This window comes from Gavia stellata, chromosome 4, assembly GCF_030936135.1.
Source record: "Gavia stellata isolate bGavSte3 chromosome 4, bGavSte3.hap2, whole genome shotgun sequence".
In the NCBI taxonomy this organism is placed as follows: Eukaryota; Metazoa; Chordata; class Aves; order Gaviiformes; family Gaviidae; genus Gavia; species Gavia stellata.
The window spans coordinates 26,537,101-26,556,969 of NC_082597.1; the positions used below are offsets into that span (position 1 = coordinate 26,537,101).

Sequence of the window (19,869 nt, forward strand, 5' to 3'; positions counted from 1 at the left end):
AGTAACTAAGTTTAAGTATTTTACTGTAAACAGTGTGAAAGTGCAAGCTAACACTTTCTCTGTGTTAAAAATGTTTTCTGTTGCTTTTTGATCATAAGAAGGTAGGCTGTCTGCTTGTAGTCTTCTTTACCTCTCTTTGTGTTAGAAACATGTTTTTTATTGCTTGTGTGGTATATTTGCCAGATGCTTTCTTCCAAGGAGGTAGCTGTTGTTGAGGAGTTTATCTCAGAGGAGATTCTAGTCATCGTCTTTTCCTTGCTCCTGCAGCTTCCTGCAAATAACACAACAGAAAACACCCTTTACTCTTACTGTTCCACCAGCCAAAATAGATCCCACATAGTGTAAAGGACATGTGTGTACGTAGTAGACTTGTAGCATGCACTAGCTTTCAGGACTATGCTTGCAGCCTGCTGAGCACCCAGGGCTCTCACTGGCACCACCCAGAACCAAGGCAGTGCCTGTACTTTGTGCATCAGTTTTGAAAAGCAGGAGGAAGCCATGGGGACTTCTCATGAAATTTTAAAGGCAGAAGTAGCCTGCTGTGGGCGTGCTGCAGGCAAAGGAGCTGGTAAGGACACAGAGTGACTTTTCTTACATTAGGTTTGAACCAGTTAACTTGTTCTTCATAACAACTTTAGGGAAATATGAGGACGTGTGGGAAGCTAGCTGTTGAAGGCAACAGGGGGGATTAGCACTTCTCACTGATTTAAGAAGCTGTTAGTATTAATGCTGAGGTTTCCTGGCATACACCTGTACAATGCATGAAAACAGTAGTATTCAGGAGAGCCAGCATGCTTAGGTCTCCCTCCCTCAGCTAGACAGTGGTGCTTCTGAAGTCCTGAGTCTGCCAGGTTCAGCCCCTGAGCTGCAGTTCAGGCTTAGGTGTCCATGTGGGATTGATATTCCTAAATTCTTCTTTAGGTGTAATAAACCAGCTGAATTCCCTGAAATGGTTTGAGAAGCAAGCAGTGGCATTAGTAACCTTAACTTCGCTTGATTTTGTAGAAAAGCTTAGTGGTTCCCTCCTCTCCTTGAAGGATTTTATAGCTGCATCTCTCGCCTTCTGTTTGGGGAGCAGTGCTCTGTCTGTCCTGTGTGTGCAGGAGGAGATGTGGTGCTCTTGGGGCCAGAGAGCATGCACAAAGGTGGGGATGACTGCTGCTGTTATGCGAGCCCTCCTCCAGGAGGAAGGGCCTACTGACTTACCTAGCCCAGTGCAAAACACATGGAAAAGTGCCATGAAGAGTGCCTCGTCCTCTAGCAGTACTTCTGCTACAGCAGCAGAAGAGCTGGTGCTGTCACAGTGTGGCAGGTGTGTTCTGACCATGTCATTCAGATTTGGCTTCTCAAGAAAATCAGAGGCCAGAGCTTCTACTGGTAGATCCCAGGTGTGCTGAGTGCACGATGGCATTACGTGACAGAAATCTGGGTCTGCTGAGGTGCTGGCAATTCTAGGTGGGTTCAGTCTCAGGGATTTACTTGCCATAGGAGCAGTCCTGGTGGAAGTGTAGTGTCTTTATGCCTCTCAAGCGCCTGGCAGGTTAGGTACCCAAATGCTTTGATGATCTGGGATTTATAATTGAAGTGCAGTGAGTTTTATTGTCATTTTACGGTTCAGGAAACTGAGGCATAGTGTTCATGGTGTGACTTTATCTGAATGACTGAGAGAATCAGATTCTTCTAAATTTAACCCCAAGATAAGCCTCCTCTCCTATGTGTCAGTGTATCAGTACCATTGTGTCCTGCATGGGGCTTCAGATTATTCTTCACTAGCTGAGTACCTGAGCATGGCTTCATGTTTTCATACAGACTGGTGGATATCACCTGTGAACCCTGAAAGAGTTGCTGATTTTAGCAGCATAAACCCTCCCTGTTGTTTCTGTGGTACATTGTGCAGTGGTGGGCCTTGAGTCCACAGTGGCATCACTGGGTGGAAGAGAAGGTATTCCAGGCATTAATTATGCATACTGGAAGAGAAGGTTATTGTCACTGGCTCCCTACATACTTGGGCAACAAACCAACTCTGAGCATATAGAAGTACAGTTTTGGGGACAGTATGCTGTTAGGATAAAGGAATGCATGAAAAATGTTACTAATGATTGATCCTCTACTTAAATTATGAATGATCTTGTGATTTTTTTTTTTTAAACGCACGATAAATAACTTAATCTTTTCTTCTTAGTTAATGTCCATCAGCGTATTAGGTGTTTCTGCTTGGATGAGAGACTACCTGAATAATGTTCTCACTTTAACCGCAGAAACAAGGTAAAGCTTTCCTTAAACCTATTAATCTGTGTGGGTGATTGATTGCTGTATATGTTGTTCATTCTGTACGGCAATTTTCCTAATTAGGATTTCGAGGATTAAGAGGCTTTCAGTTGAGCTAATTATTGCGTTGTTGAAAGGTGTATTTTTGCCACCATTTCTGGCATCAGTTGAGATTAGAGAAGGGGGGAAGATATTAATACAATCTTGTTTTATTTCTGTGCCTTTCTCTTCTGACAGTGATCAATTTTTGGCCTTTTGCCAACGTGTAATCATATCATATTACTGTTTAGTTTTGAAAACTTTATTCAGTCTAGAGATTTAGAATGAATGATAGGATCATAGAATGGTTTAGGTTGGAAGGGACCTTAAAGATCATGTAGTTCCAACCCGCCTGCCATGGGCAGGGACACCTTCCACTAGATCAGGTTGCTCAAAGCCCCATCCAACCTGGCCCTGAACACTTCCAGGGTTGGGGCAGCCACAACTTCTCTGGGCAACCTGTTCCAGTGCCTCACCACCCTCATGGTGAAGAATTTCTTCCTTATATCTAATCTAAATCTGCCCTCTTTCAGCTTAAAGCTATTACCCCATTTCCTATAACTACATGCCCTTGTAAATTCTGTTCAGGAATGTTATTAGTTTTATTACAACAGTTGTTTTGAGCCCTAGTGATGGAAGAAGGCCTCATTGTGCTGCACACTGTGCAAGTGCAGGACAGGAAGATCACCTTTGCTCTAAAGAGATTTCAGATGATGCATTACTTTCTGGTACCTGAATGCAGCATTTGACTTTAAGACAATGTAGAAGAGATTTCTGTGACACGTGTAAGGCGCTGGAAAGAATGCATCTGCTAATCCACCGTTTTTGTTTTAATGGGTATATTACAATTTTCTTCTGTATCATTTTTGTATGATTATGCTTTTTTTTGTTTATGGTTCTGATTGGTTTTAGGGTGGAGGAGGCTGTCATTTTGACTTACTTTCCTGTGGTCCACCCGGTCATGATTGCAGTCTGCTGTTTCCTCATCATAGTTGGAATGCTGGGCTACTGTGGAACAGTGAAAAGAAACCTGTTGCTCCTTGTCTGGGTATGTTTCATAACCTTTAAAACCAGCTAACTTCTGCTTTACTTCAACAGTGTAGGAAAAGTTTTAATCCACAGGCATTAGATAAATACTGATTAATTTTTATTACCATGTTGAGTTATGATATCAGTGAGGAATTGTAATTGCAAAGCACTCAGTGGGAAAGAATTTACTGCCTAGACTGCATTATGCTGTGACTGAAAGACAAGCAGTGTCTCATTTGCAAAAATCCACTTCATTTAGTAGAGGAGTTGCTGAAGGGAAAAATAACTCAAACTCTTAAGTACTAGTAATTATAGAAACTTGAGTCTTGAGTGTTCTGAAATAAACCCTTGTGCTACCCTTTTGATTTTTGGCTGTGCAATAGCTAAATAACCTAGACTTTGTTTTATCCCCACAGTTGATAGTGAGTGTAAAGTAACAGCATTTGTAACTGGTGAAAGTTAATTCTGATTGTATTCGGAAGCTTTGCCTTCTCTTACGTGGATGTGGAATTTTGCAGTTGCATTTGGTTGTGAGCAAGTTTAAAAATAAATTCCGAGTACTCAACTTTTTCCTTTGTTTGAGGGCTACGTAACTGAGCCAAGAGCAGCTGAAAAGCAATAGTCTCTCCTGCCCAAGGCTCTATGATGAGGCTTTGACTGTCAAGGGAGTCAAATGCCTTTTCCTTCATCTGGAAGTCAGTGAGTTTGAAGACAATTAAAAAACAAAACAAAAAGCCCAAAACCAAAAAGCCCATCAAACTTGCACAAATTTTAAAGGTTTAGAGTTTAAAAATATTTAGACCATTGGCAACACTGAGATCAAGGAGTGCCATGTACCTGTATGCTGCTTTAGAAGTCTAGCTAGTAGCCCTTTGCAGAGTTGGGCTTTGTCTTTTAACGTGAGGTTGAGTAGGATTCCAAGCAGTCTGTAAGACTGAGAGAGGGCAAGCAATGGATGTGAAAGAGATGTATCAGACTTGACTACCGTAACTGCAGTAGGATAAAGTAGACAGGTGAAATCCTTCAGCTCCTGAGAATGTCCAGGAGTCTCTTACAAGTATAGTTGGGCACCTGCTGTTTTTTCACTGCGGTGTGTGTTGGGTTCTCCCAAAGTGCATATGGTTGCATTTTTCTTGTGGATCTGTGCGGGCATAAGTACGTGATACCTGGACCTCACAAATTTTGCACAAAATGACCAAAAAAATGAGAAGTTGGCTGAGATTTATGCAACCTTTGCTTTTATCTAACAGGAAGTATTCTAACTGAAGCGAAAACAGGAAACTGTTCTGGGGTTTTGTATAAAATCGTCTTTTTTATTTGAGAGGATTGGAGTAAGCTTTATTTGAGATTTTCAGCTGAAGGTCTGCAGCAGAAGTGTGCCTCAGTTGCAAAAGGGCAAATGCTGTTTCTTCTTTTGGATATTTGTTAAGCCTGTTTACAAGATGAAAATTGTTTCAAAGCTATATAGTTAGGAAAAACTCTCATTTAAGTCTGAATATTTTATAGTAATATAGTAGTAATGTATTTTTATTTCTAGATCTTAACCTTGCAGTGTTAAAGTCAATGGGAACAAGTTCTAAGACAGTTATTACTTAGTTATGAGCACTTGCATAAAAATAATGGATTAATGTAATTTCATACTATATAATTATTTATCTAGTAATCTTTCTTACATACTTTAAAAGCGCTTTGTACATATTTTTGTTTTATATAAATAGTGAAAGTATTGAAAGATAATAAACTTATTAAGCCCTTAGTTTTTATGCTAAGGTTGTAAGATAATTTTCATAAAGTGTTTTTTATTTTATAGTGGTGATAGTTTTTAATGTGAATTAAAATTAATTAAAAGGCAAAAGCAACTATATGATATAGACCAATGCTACATAGTATCTGGAAGAAAAAAGGTTATTGTTTTTGGTATAAGCCTTGAAAAAAATCCTAAAAAGAAAATGAAGTTAAAACTGGTTTTGGCCTTCAGTTTATTTAAACTGCCAGTGAAAAGAAGAAAACATTTACAGCTTTTAATGCCATCTGGAAATAAATTAATTTAAAGTGTGTTTAGGCAGTCAAACTATACTAAATCAAACCAAGACATTTCTATCATTTTATGTTGCACTATTTCATTTTCGGGAGCCTGAGAGTTTGCTCTTGCTAAGCAAACTGATAAGCAACACTAAATTATATCTTCCCAAGTATGTCATTGTCTTTCATTAATTGTTAAATGAATGCAATCATGTTAGACCACAGAAGTATGCAGACATAAGTCAATGCTTCATTCATCAGACTAATCAGAACAGTGATGGATCAGCAAAATGAGCTTTTGTACAACCAAATGAACTAAAAGAAAAGAACCTTCATGTAAAACATTAACAACCTCTTCAATCATGCTTTTAATCTTCTTTTTGAAGTACATGAACAGCCATAATGATGGCATGCGGAGCTATTCGGATACAAATCTTGACGTTCCTGGCAGCATGCTAATTGCTAGTGCTAATGTTGTTAATTGAATTGGATTTTTTGAAAATCTAATAAAGCATAAGGACCATAAAATATATTATGTTGTTAGATATTTTTAATACATCTGAATACATAATTATTTTAATTTGTTTTTGAAATTGTATCTTGCAATTAAATGCTTGAAACCTTCAGCTTCACATGGGGTATATATATAAATTGAACTAATGTTTACTCAGCTTAATAGGAACGATATATAGTACCTCAGTCTTCTGAGGTGCATGCTCTGGATTATTTGTAGAACCAGCGTTTTAAAGCTATGATAATTTAATTTTAATTCCTTCAGAAATACATAGTTCTGAAGACTAGTTGGTATAAAGAGCCCATGTGTACCTTAAGTGTCTATAATAGGGTTTTGTTGTATGTTATGAATGACCAACGTCCTCATGTAGAATTGGCTGTGATGCCAGCCTGAACTGACAGATCTGGACTCCTCCAAGTCACTCACTTGTGGGTGTATAAAAAGTCCAAGGATAAGAAACTAGAGTTCAGGTTTTATGGTGCTTGTTACAGGTTTTCAAACAAGATTCTTTATTTTTTTCAAATCCAAAACCATCCTTTGCCTCTTCTCTTCTCAGGCTCTGTACATTTTGGATTGTTTTTAAAGTCTGTTGAGCACATAGCCTAACTAAAAACAAACAACAACAAAAAAACCCCAAAACAACAAAAATAAACAAACAAAAAAACAAAGCGCACCCCCGCCCCCTGCATATATTCTTTAAGAACAGTAACCTTAAGGGTGTGTGAATTTTTTTGACGTTCTTGTTTTATTAAGACAACAAGAGTAAACACTGTTGCTTGACAAGAACAGCTTCATGAAAATCCCACTGGAAAATATTTTCCTGGCTGGAGTTTTCATTGCAAATTCTGGCATTTATAACTGAGTTTTCTGTAATTACAGCATTCAAACAGCAAAGGATTCAAATTTGTCTGCATATGTTTTCGCAAAGGGGAAAAACTGTTAAAACATTTGATGGTCCATAGGGCAAATCATTTTACTGATTTTTATTGTAAAGTTGGCAGAGAAATAAATATTCCTCAGAACTAAATGTTGTTAGACCCTGTTGGTGTGTTGTCAAACAGCTTGTTAATTCGGTTATGGCAGAACCTAGTTATAAATTGGAACTCGGCAGACTAAATTGTCTATTAATTGAGTTGAAACACAACCAGACAAACCATCATTAAACTAAATTGGTCTTTTCTTTAAAAGTAGGCAAATATTTCATAAAGAGAAAAAATGAAATGATACTATGTTTTGGTTGAAAAGGTAAACTGGAGACATGTGACAAACCTAATGTGAATGTGGCTGTTTCATGTCAGTAGTTCTCAACCAGCTAAATGCAGTGTTGATGAAAGTGGTTTCTGTAAAGTCCATCTGAAGAGTGACAGGGAACCACTGACTGTGTTACCGCTTGGGGCAGATTCTTCTGTACTGATACACCCATTTCAGTCCATGTGGATGCAGAGGTGATAGGGATGATTAAATTCAGACGTCTGCTATCTTGTGAGGTATCAGTAACTGCTAATGCCTTCCTAGAAGGAACTCTTACTATGTGTGAAATGTTAGCTGCTCTGCAGTACCACAGCACCAACTATTCTGCAGTACTTGTGGCTACAGTTTGCACGAATTAGTATGAGAGTTGAGTGATAATTAATTTTTTGTCTTTTTTTTGTGGCAGCATGTATTTCTGCAATAATACATAATATTGTTTATTTGTTCTGTAATAATACAAGATATTTGTTCTGACCCACATGGACTCTTACCACAGCCATAGCTGCTCCAATACCTTGTACTAACGTTTGGCACTGGAATTGTTATTTACCAACCCAGAACTATTTCTTCGTTATTAAACTACCAAGCATTGAAAGGGAAGAAGTAACTGACAAACATACTTGGTATAAACCTGTGCAGTTTAGAATTAGACAGGTTGGAGACCGGAGTTCATAATTTTTATATTTTGTACCTTTTATCAGCAGCTCATTTATGAATGGTGTGTGAGTAGGAAGAAAACAGAGATTCACAAGACAGGTTAGCCTGCCTTTTGAAAGACTGATTTAAGTGGGTTTATAATACTGTAGTACAGATTTGATGAGAAGCAAGTACTGTGCTAAAACTCCAATTCAGATAGTCAGTGAGTAGGTAACGGGCTGGACATTTAGCTTGCATTTCGAAGTGCTGCTTGTTTGACGTTCCGCTTGTAAGAGAAAATACAGTTAAAGTTCACCAATTGCTATTATACCCCCGTAGATTCACATATGAGCAACGTTCTCAATAAAATAAATATACGACTAAATTGGTTTTTTCTTGCTCCATTTCTAACTTGCAGTCCAAAGGTGAACTCTTTGAGGAGATGCCTGAACTAATAATCATTAGACATCTTTTTGCCTTGAAATAGGTTAGGGGGTAAGCTTCTTTCCTGTTCTGATCAGGGTTTTTAAGGTTCAAACAAATTGTTAGTTTTTGAGAACAGTGTTGGCGATGCCACAGAGCAGAGCTTGACTTTGCAGGAGCAGGAGTGCTTTGCAGGGGCAGGTGTGCTCTGCAGGGCTCCCAGCATGGTGGGTAGACTATGTTGGTCCTGGGATCCAGCGCCAAGCTCTCTTTTTGCCTGTCTAACCGTGAGGTGCATTTTGTTGACCTTGTCTTGTCCAATGTAAATGTACAGCGCCGTGTATGTACTTACAAGACTTTTTCAAAGCAAGTGCTTTGAAAGGGTACCTGATTTTCTTAGCTTGGAAAAGGAACTTACAGATGAGAAGTACAAGTTGCCTAGCGTTATTGTTTATTGGGAGGCATTTAGAGATGAAGGGTGCTGCCTGCTGAACAAACCACAAACAAAAGCAGCTGCATATTTGAGCAGCATGGAGGGAAGAGAGTTGGGGTGGAGGAGCACGACAGGAATTGAGCTGGTGGGAGCATCCAGGTCATCTTGCGAATGCTTGGCTTAAATCCAAATGTTTGCTGTACTCATGGTGATGATCTGCTTCCTTCACCCTGGCGCTTAGCAGCTAACTGATGGCACAGCCATGTTGTACCAGGGCAGAGGCAGCACGGTACTATTTGACGCTATTATCTGGCAGCTCAAAGAAACAAGAATTGTCCAGTCCCTTGAGGGCTATTCAGGGAAATGCCTTTGACTTATGACAGCAAGGTTGGACACTGCAGTTACGTTGCCGTCAAATAAAAAGGTGTTTTTGCATACTTCTGCAATAGTGAAGAGCCACTTGCTCGTCCTTTTGAAAAAGGTACAGTGCTAAATTAAAAGTAAATATCTGTTGACAGTAGCCATTTTACGATTTCAATATGTTTTCAGAATGAAACATGCTGCCTGGACTTCCGTGACATGCTTTTCACTGCATGCTATACTTCTAGGCTCGCCTAATGGGGGTGACTACTTTGCCTGCTCTTGGGCATGTGCGTCCTGAGTGTTGGTTTTACGAGGTGTCACTGTGTCTGGCCTCATGATCCAAAACTTTTGGAGCAAGCCTTGTTCCTTTTATCTTCCTTGTTCCTGTTTTCCCCCATTCCCACTTGTTACACTGTTAATATTGCTTCCTCCCTCCAAGTTCTTGAAAGTCATTGATGCCCAGGGCAGTAGAAGAGGCTGAAATGGCACCAGAGCTGAAAAGGGCTCTGGAGTGATACTCCCTGGTGAACAGAGGAGGGAAGATAGTAATACAAAGGTTGGTGAAGTGGAATGATGGAAGTGGGTACCAGGAAGCTATTGAAAAGACGGGGAGTGATACGATAGTAGGTTCATGGGGCTGGGGTTGTTGAGGCTAGAGAGCTGGGGGTGATACCAGGATGGGAATGAGGGATGCTGCATCTTGACTGAGAAAAGATGGGCTGCTGCTGAGATGATACATGGTCTTGCTGCTGTAGTGCTTTTTTTCCCCTCTGTCCTTCCCAGCTCCTCGTTTCTCATTGCTTGTTTGTCCAGCTTTTTTTCCTCTGCTGAAAGACATAGGGAATGGGAGAGTCCCTGAGAGCAAGGAAGGAGTAAATGAGTGAACAGATTCACAAAACCGAGCCAAACCTCTGTATCTTGTCTGAAACACAGCCCAGCCTCACCGGTGGGGCATGCCTTGACGCTGTGGTTCAACTGTATTCTTGTTGCCACAAACTGAGTATGGAGTGGATATCTTGTCAGGTAAATTAATCTCTTTTTCTTGCCTAATCTTGCCTTTTTGACTAATTAACCACAGAGGCACTTCGCTGTGTGCACAGGGGCTATGGTATGGGTTTTATATCTAAGAGCACTTCTTCACTCGAAACGGTGAATGTTTGAAGTGTTTTGGGGCATGCTGAGGCAGAATTATTGTGTATATCAGCACCAAATTGGTCTGTTTTACAAGGAAAAAGGATTTTCTTGACCAAAGATGCATTTTTATGGTGTTTCATTTCCTTGGTAGAAAATAAAGAGGGGTTAGAGAGATGAAGGATGCTGTGTTTGGAAATAAGGGGAGAAGAAGGGGGAAGGGAATATTGTAAGCCCTGAGGAAATTATGGTCTAACATCTATCTTTACCTATGTCTTGTTCAGTACTTTATCATGACCTTGCAATGACCCTTATTCCTTGGAGTTCAATGACTTGAGGTAATTGAGTCTTGGGCAAATAAATCCTAATAGTTGTCTGGAGTGTGCGTTTGCTTATTTCCAAAGTAATACCTGTTTCCTTATATAAGCAAAGATTAACTGTTTAAGTAAAAACTTAAAACAGATTATAATATAGAAGAATCGAGGCTGTGAACAAAGTTCTAACTATTCATAAATAATTTTGCTTAGTTTTTAAAAAAGCAAATGGGTCAATCAAAAGAACTTGGACACATACCATAGAAAATTAAAATGTTCATTGCCATAAAAAAAGGTTTTTTTGATTCAGAAAATTAGTTATAAAGGTTTTGGAAAAAGTGATAATTATTTTATATAAAAACTTGTACTTTGCAAAGGTCACAGGCTTTAAGACGCTTTGTACAGATTGGCAAAATTTGGTGATCTGGGAAACCGAAATCTAAAATAATAGACATATTTGATCATTTTGCTGTGGAATGTATTTATTCTGAAGAACTGGATGGCATTCAGTAGCTAATGTTGTAAGTTGCTGGTTTCAGCCCATTTCCTTGTTGACTTGTGACTGCAATTTCTGCATTGTCAAGCAAGTAACCCAAATTTTAAATCAGAATGACAAATGAACTGTTAATCCCTTCAGGGCAGGGCTGAGGGAGCTAGGGAGGGAGGAAGGGGGGGCAGGGGAAAGTTTGCGCTGCCGGAGTGGATAAACAGAGGATTTCAGTTTTCCGTACAGCTTGTCTGACTCCATTTAATGAGTGTTTGCTCCATTTTTAAAAAATGTAGCTGGATTAATTATTAAAATAACCTTGTTAGTTTTCAAACTGTAACAAAAATAAAGGGAACCGTAGCTTGTAACTTACTGAGGGAGGAAGGACTTTTTATTAGGTTTTGCACAGAAAGAGTCTGGTTCCTGTTGGTCATCCAGCATTGTGGTGGTGGTCATCTGACGTTTCTCAGGGTGCAGACAGATGTCTGGATGGTTTGCGTCTCAGAAGAACAAGGCTGACACTCTCAGGCTGTTAGCCATTGGGAAATGCTACGCATAACCCTCTTAAAATCTTCTGGCATCTGTTTTACATACCATATACTTTGGTCTTTTAGAGATTCCCGTAAGGTTTCATCCTGCAGCTGCCTTACCCTTGGAATCTCTTTCAGCCCTTGCCCTTCCCTCCCAGAACTTTCCTTGTCTCTCTTGCCATATGCACCACGTTGCCCAAGAAGGTGGTGTGAGCACCAGACGGCAAGTCTGAGGAGGCTGGACTTGCTGATCAGCTACTCTTCATGAGGGTTGTGGTTTTTCGTGAGTCTGAGGGGGAAAAAAAAAAAGTTTTGTATCTTCTGGGAGAAAAGAAAAACGCTTGGGAGGAGAGTGGTAAAGCTTGAAAAAAGATGTTTATTAAATGAAATACAGAGCACATGAACGATGATTCATTAGTAAGTATACTGATCCTTCGAAGAAAGGCACATTTGTTAAAAAACAGAAGGATTTCTCAGATTTCTCCAAAAGCTGCAACACCCTCCATGCTCTTGCTTCTCTTAACCATGTTGAAACTTCTGACTCCAGTCGTTAGCCCCTGCCTGCCATTGCCATTTGCTTTCATATACAGAATGGTCTCTTGCTGTCTCACTGTCTGGAAGTGGACTTAAGAAGAAGTCAGTATTTTTGAGTATGTTGTGTGATGGGATATATTTGTTCTCTAGGGATGAATTTAGTAGACTGTGAAGTCTCCTCAGTTTTCTAGGATGGCAGTAGTTAACTAGGAAGCTGTCAAAACAGATGAAGTAGGGTCCTAATCTGAGTAACAGGAGCATCACGCAACATGCAAACCAAAGATTTGAGGGAGGAAAAAGATTTAGCAAGCCACTCTTGTGCCTTTCTAGTTCTGATGAAATTTGGGTTGCCACAGAATGCTGTCTCAGTTTGTGTTTTGGCAAGTTGCCTAGACTCTTGCTTCCAGATCACAGTTCCAAATAGCAAATAAAATGATCATACCATGTTTGATATGAGCGGGATCAAGAGAGCATGACTGGGGATGTAATCAGGTCTGATTCTCCTTGTGTGTGGGCTAAGAGCCCACTGATTTTACAGGTTATAGTAGCGGAATGCTGATAAGGCATTCTGTAGTTCCAGGGAAGTGGTTGAGTCACCATCCCTGGAAGTATTTAAAAGACGTGTAGACGTGGCACTTAAGGACATGGTTTAGTGGTGGACTTGACAGTATTAGGTTTACGGTTGGACTCGATCATCTTAAAGGTCTTTTCCAACCTAAATGATTCTATGATTCTATAGGACACTGGCAAAAAATGACCGAACCCAGTTGTGGCAGAGCAAAAAAACCCATGTGGTACCACTTCAGGAACATAGTTGGGTATGCATGGCTTTGTAGTATGGCTACACTTACCTGCCTGGGCTGCTTGGCACCAGAGGGCCATAGTGACTCATTGGTCACTAAGTACTCTAAGTAATCCAATTTCTATGAGGGCTCCTGCTCTTAGCTTAATTTCTGGCATAATGCTTATGCTAGAGTTTGGAAGGGCATCCTCAGTGGACAGTCATGTGGCTTTTGTATCTGTGCCAGCGCAATTATTGCGGTGGCTGATAACAGGGCACTGGGTATTCAGTGCAATAGCCAAGGCATGTGAAGTAGACTGCTGCAGGACACTAGAGTTTTAACTCTAGTTTTCCTTTGCTAAATGTAATTAGAATTTAATATTTCCAGTGTCAAAAAAATCTCTGAAGAATTCCATGTTGTTGGACCTATTTTGGAGAAGGGCATTTAAAATGGGGATTGGGGTGGGAGGAGGAGCAAAATTTTTACAAACTCCCTCCATGTACTGTGTTTTCTGAAGTCCTAGTTTTTCCATCATCCTGTTGCCACGTTAGTAACGGAAATAGAAGGTTATTTTTAAGCAGTTCTTTTCACCTGTTGCCTGAAAAGCATAGACAAATTACATTGTGATGAATTGCAGGAATTGTGTGGCATATTCAAGACAAACAAAAAAATCTCTAAAACTGCAGTAAGAGTTTTATATTACATCTCTGCAAAAAACTTAAAACATTGTGCTTCACGCTTTATATCCTCCTCTGCAGTTGCCCATGATTGCGACAAAAAATTATGTACTCTGCAGGATAGAAAACCACGAGGGAGAGATTTTCTGTTGAGAAAAATCTTCACGTGTGTGCTGTTCACCATTGCTTTCTGAACTGAATGGGAATTGTTGGAACAAAGAACTTTTAAACAGATGCAAAATATCTTAGATTCAGTAATAGTGATTTTGTGCTTGCATTTGGTATTTTTTATTTGTTTGTGTCTAAATGGTTGAGATGATCAAGAAAGAAACATGTTCCTGTGTCGTGGTTTAAGCCCAGCCGGACTAATCACCACACAGCCGCTCACTCACTCCCCTTCCTCAGCTGGACAGGAGAGAGAAAGTAAGAGGAAAAGGCTCGTAGGTCGAGATAAGGACATAGGGAGATCACTCACCAATTACCATCATGGGCAAAATAGACTTGACTTGGGGAAATTAGCTTAATTTATTACCAATCAAAATCAGAGTAGGATAATGAGAAGTAAAACCAAATCTTAAAAAACAACACCTTCCCCCCACCCCTCCCTTCTTCCCGGGCTCAACTTCACTCCTGATTTTTCTACCTCTTCCCCCCGAGCGGCGCAGGGGGACGGGGAATGGGGGTTGCGGTCAGTTCATCACACGTTGTTTCTGCCGCTCCTTCCTCCTCACACTCTTCCCCTGCTCCAGCGTGGGGTCCCTCCCACAGGAGACAGTTCTCCACAAACTTCTCCAACGTGGGTTCTTCCCATGGACTGCAGTTCTTCACGAACTGCTCCAGCATGGGTCCGTTCCACGGGGTGCAGTCCTTCAGGAACAGACTGCTCCAGCGTGGGTCCCCCACGGGATCGCAAGTCCTGCCAGCAAACCTGCTCCAGCGTGGGCTCCTCTCTCCACAGCTCCACAGGTCCTGCCAGGAGCCTGCTCCAGCGTGGGCTTCCCACAGGATCACAGCCTCCTTCGGGCATCCACCTGCTCCAGCGTGGGGTCCTCCACGGGCTGCAGGTGGATATCTGCTCCACCGTGGACCTCCATGGGCTGCAGGGGGACAGCCTGCCTCACCATGGTCTTCACCACGGGCTGCAGGGGAACCTCTGCTCCGGCGCCTGGAGCCTCTCCTCCCCCTCCTTCTTCACTGACCTTGGTGTCTGCAGAGTTGTTTCTCTCACATATTCTGACTCCTCTCTTCTCCGGCTGCCTCTTCCCGGTTTTTTCCCCCCTTCTTAAATATGTTATCACAGAGGCGCTAGCACTGTTGCTGATTAGCTCGGCCTTAGCCAGTGGCAGATCCGTCTTGGAGTCGGCTGGCATTGGCTCTATCAGACATAAGTGAAGTTTCTAGCAGCTTCTCACAGAAGCCACCCCTGTAGCCCCCCCGCTACCGAAATGCTGCCACGCAAACCCAATACACTGTAATGTGTTCTGTGATGTTGGTCATTCACTTAGTTTGGTAGAGCAAATAGAATAGCAAAAAACCTGTCATAATTTAATTAGGATAAATTAATTTTGTAGTTCAGCTGTTAGCCTCAGAGAGATAGGAAGACAATTTGGGCATGTGCCAGAGCATATATGCTCCATATATGGAGCACTGGCATATATGGAGCTTGTACCCTCTTACAGGATGCCACTGCTGTGTGCAGGAATTTTATTCAGACTAAAAGTTTTGATCCTGTTTAGACAATCCATACAGATATTTAGAAAAATAGTTTTAAATTATTTTGATTTTTTTAATGTGTAGGTACCGTGTACCTTTCTAGTGCTTTAATAGGTTCTGATAGCCTTTATGCAGGTAGCTATCTGAAAATAGCCATCTGAATTAGCACAAAAGCTATTACTTCAATGCTAGTCCCAATTTTTTTTGTTTCCTTTTTTTCTGTCCTGGATTATTTACTTGATGGTTACCTGCTTTCTGTGATTGAATTTCATCATCGTTGGATTTCCATTCCATATGTTCCACTATCCCACTGTCCTTTTTGTTTTATATATGAATTTCCTGTAGAAGTGGACTACGGTTGTTTGACTTTCAGAAGAGCAAGGCCTCTCTGGAGGTGGTTATAGCTTGTAGTAGCTGAGTATGATATCATAGTGTCTCTGCAGTGGCTGTGGGTAAGTGGGTTTCCGTGCTGTTGATATGTGTAGTTTCTGCATTGGAGGTTTCAGGGCAGGATGAGGATGGATGTTGGCTGTGGTCACTCTTACACCTGTACCACATGAAGGGTATTCTAGCTAAACAGGGTCTGGTGACTACTTAGGGCATATGCTTAATATCTTTCCTTGGCCCTTCATTCCTCTGTCTTTTCCACATCTCTTTGAAAGTGGTTTTTGCAGTAATAACTTTGTTTCTGTTCCCGCTTCTTTCCTGTTTACTCTCTTGCACAAGAAAGGATGGGGAATGCAATTCTCCTGAACTCTAGACTTTCTAGTTCCTTCACCTCTGTCTCAGAGCAGATGTGCTGGAAAAATACAGTTGTTTAAGTCTCTGCAGGCCATCAGTGATGGAGCCATGCACACATACCCATCCATTGCTGCAGAAAAAATCCAGGTGCTTCTGCAAGGTTCCAGGTATTAGAGGAGATGCTCCTGTTGGAAAGCTTTGCTGAGCTGCTGCCTTCCTTCCTTCCTCCCCTGCAGCCAGTGGTGGTGAGCAAGCTTAATGAAGAAGTTGCAGGAGAACCAGCTCCTGCTAATTGACAACATCCATTTGAGGCTGCAGGGATGCTGAAGTTTAGGATCTAGGCCACATGCGTGTCTGTGACTTAGTGAAGAGCAGTAAATGTCTACCACGTTATTCTTTTTTTTTTAATTTGCAAATATTTTTACATTGATTTGTTACTCTCAAAGGAGTGTTTTCTACCAGCATTGCAGTCATTCAGCTTCTCAAGGAAGCAACATTTTAGCTTTTTCACAACTTTACTGGAGGAAATCCTTCAGTGAAACTGACTCTGCCGGGTTTGTAACAGAATGAAGGCACCCCTTCAATTTTCTGATGACTTTGCATATTCTGTCTAGGGAGAGAATGATAGTGATTACCAATTGCCTACAAAAGAAAAATGTTAAAAGTCTGTAGGATTTACCACGTAAAAGGTCTCTAGTTCTTGGAGTGATCATGGCTTTGCATTATTGCTTGTAGATTATTTTTTTTTAATGATAACCTGTAGATATCTTTGCAAAACTCTTTGCTCCCTTCAGTGCTTTTCCTATCCTACCGTCTCCCTGGAAAAAACAAAACAAAACAAAACAGAACAACCCAACACAAAAAAAGAAAAAAACAGTAGAAAATATCTCAGCAACAGCTGAGGGAAGTGTGCTGTAGGAGGTAATATTGGTGACTTGCTGGCACAGTTTTGAGCGTAATACAGAGTGGTGTTCTTCAGTGAGTTCGTCTCCTTTACAAAATCTACCCACTCAGCCCATAGGAAAAAATATTAAGCCTTGCTTCAAAACCAAGTCCCTGTTTCTGGCAAAAAGCAGAAGTGTGTAAATGCAGGAAGATGCATTTAGCATTCAGACTCCTGTGGGAATTTAATTGAGGACAAGGAATAAGCATTGAAGCCAGTAATAATTTCTGTATTTGGAAGATGGAAATTAGGGGTAATAAATTTAAATAATGGTTAGAGGGGTTTTTTTTCCCCACACAACTTGCATAAGAATTATTTGTTTTGCAAACCATTACATTTAGAGAGAGGTATAATATTCCCCTTCAATAGCAGAGTGAAACTGAAGCTCCTGTGCACGGATTTGGTGTGCCTGCAGTCGCTCAGTTCCTAGAATGGACTATCATGTGTGTAAACTCTTTGTCTTTTTCATCTTTTGCCTTATGGACAGATGATGTGCTTTCTCAGGACAGAAGGCTTGATTCTGCAGTGCCCTGATGTTTCCAGATGTAGCTAGAGTCAGGAGTGCTCAATTCCTGCCAGACCCAGAAGTGGTTTATGAGTGAATCTGGCTTAATAGTTTTCTATCCCTAGCTATATTCAGTAACTGGAGAAAATCTTGGTTTTGGCTCTTCTGTCTCTAACTGCTACCAGAAACTTTCTTAACTATACGCTGACAAAAATGAGGTGGTTTCAAATGTTAAGGTTTGTGAATGAATGAAATGTTACAAGGAACTGCAAATTACAAGTTTTCCAGAGGATGCCACATGTACACCCCCAGATGTATCACTTTCACTATGATCAGTGAGTTTTGCCTAAGATTTGGGGATAGCAGGCAGCCCCAGGCTTGTTATTCTATTAGAGTATAAAACTACTGATATTTTCTTTGACAGCTGAAAACTCAAATTTGCTTTTCACCTAAACATTTGTTTGCCCTCTCAAAAATGTCGGTATTACCCATAATGTCCTAAAACGTTTTTTTTGTATGAATTGAAGAGCTAAAGCACATGGCATTCTTTCCTCCTTTCAAAGTGAATACTTTGCAAGGTAGATTTTAATGTATTTTTAAAGAACCCTTTGCATAACTTGCAGGCACTACAGTGATAGTGGATACATTGTCTAAAAGCTTATGAATTTATTTTTCAGAGAGCATCATTGTTCTTACAAGGTATGACTCAAATTTTTTCCTCTCGGAACTTCGGAGGATGAACATATTGGTTATTGAAGGCCTATGCTGGAGCTCTGCATGCGCTTATAGTGTTGATTTATAAGAATACGCGATGCATTGTTCAGCTATAATGACTATGAAGATGCGATGTAATGTGGCGGAGACTAGTAAAAGAGGATCTCTTCTTTCAACACCGTCTTTATTGAACAGACTTTTGCGGGGGGTGGATATGAGTACAAGTTTCTCTTGAAAATTCACATGGATGTTTTTACGTGCACGTTTTCAATTTGGCTGTTTGTGTCTTCAAACCTAATTTGGGGAGTTAGATTTGATCAGCAAGTAGAAGTTAAGGCAAGATACTGTTCAGTATCTGCAAATTACTCAGTTCTAGACTGGGTGAATGAAAAAGATGTCATGTAGATGACTGTTAAATCCTAACACTTGTGGTTTTATTTTCTCTATTTTAAATAATACATCTTACTGACCCTTTAATAGGGAAAAAAAAATCACTTACCCTCAGTACATTTTGTGTATTTTATACTTGTCCTAAATAGATTCCAGAATGAAATTACTAAATTAGAAGCCTTTTGGCATGTATCCTACTGATGGAATTATATATTTATTCTATTCTATTTTATATTATGATGGTGTTTGATTTTATATTATGATGGTGTTTGATTTCCAAATAAAATTCAAATCTGTGGAGACTGTAACTTTGTCTTGTGTACTGAGAACAAGTGGGAGCTCAGTCCATTGACACAGAAGAAATTTTGGGGTCGAGAATGAATGGAACTATACTACTACTTTAAGTAAAAGATAAATGGGTTACTTTTAATAGAGAACACCAGTTAAAGCAGTCTTAATTTCCATGCAGCTTTATCCTGCAGTTCAGAAAGGATTTGTTGATGCTATGCGGAAGATAGCCCTACTCTTTTTTATCATAGCAACCAGTTTTTCTTAACCGTCATTATCAAGGCCTGTACAGCTTCTTAATTTGTACATGTGTATTCTATTTTTAAATAGTTCAAGGGTTAGATCTGGTAATAGACAAAGATATTTCAATCCATCTCAATAAATATTTGTACATTATGTCTGACCTCAGATATCTAAATCGCTTTAATAAGAACGTAGCTTTCTTCCCCTTTTTGGCTATTAGCATGGTTTGGATATGTTGCTTAAATAGATAGAACTGAAAAAAGAGATTTATTTTTCTGCACGTGTCATGATAGCCTTGTACTCTTGGGCAACACGGGAATGAATTTATTTTCCCATTGTAATGTTCATATGCTTCATGTTAAGTTAGTAAGAAATGTCACATGACTTAAACTTTTAGAAAGTTTGCTGCATGAGTCTTTCATATTTTGGTTACAAAAATGTATTTCAGGTTCCATGTCTTAAGTCATGTGAAATGTTAATAATGTTTTGAGATGTCCTTTAATATTGTTATATCTTTTTTTCAAAGTTAACCTGAATATCAAAAATAACTAAGATCATTCTGTTTTCTGCAGTACTTTGGAAGCTTGCTTGTAATATTCTGCATTGAACTGGCCTGCGGTGTTTGGACCTACGAGCAGGAAATAACGGTGAGTCAGAAAAGGAGGCTGCCTTTTTTCAACAGAAGAAAACAAAGATTTCCATTAGTTAGCTGTTTTCTAATTGCTATAGTGTTTATCTTTTTTCATTATTCCAACAGTCTAATTTCATGTGCCTGCCTTTTTTTTTTTTTTAAACAGAGAATTCTTCTGGGAAGGCTTGTCTGTTTGGAAGGTCCTCTCTGGGTTTCTCTTTACCCCCTCTATATTTGAGAGCCAAATCCTGCAGCCCCTGATTTAAGG

The 19,869-nt window shown here is 40.1% G+C and overlaps 1 protein-coding gene across 1 annotated transcript in view; it reads left to right on the forward strand.

Moving 5' to 3' along the window:
• TSPAN12 (tetraspanin 12) overlaps positions 1-19,869 on the forward strand; it is a 45,920-nt gene that overhangs the window by 11,712 nt on the left and 14,339 nt on the right. Inside the window, exons 2-4 of the mRNA XM_059816757.1 lie at positions 2,183-2,265; positions 3,220-3,355; positions 19,543-19,617. Of these exons, the coding sequence (XP_059672740.1) occupies positions 2,183-2,265; positions 3,220-3,355; positions 19,543-19,617 (294 nt within the window). The remainder of the gene's footprint in view (positions 1-2,182; positions 2,266-3,219; positions 3,356-19,542; positions 19,618-19,869) is intronic.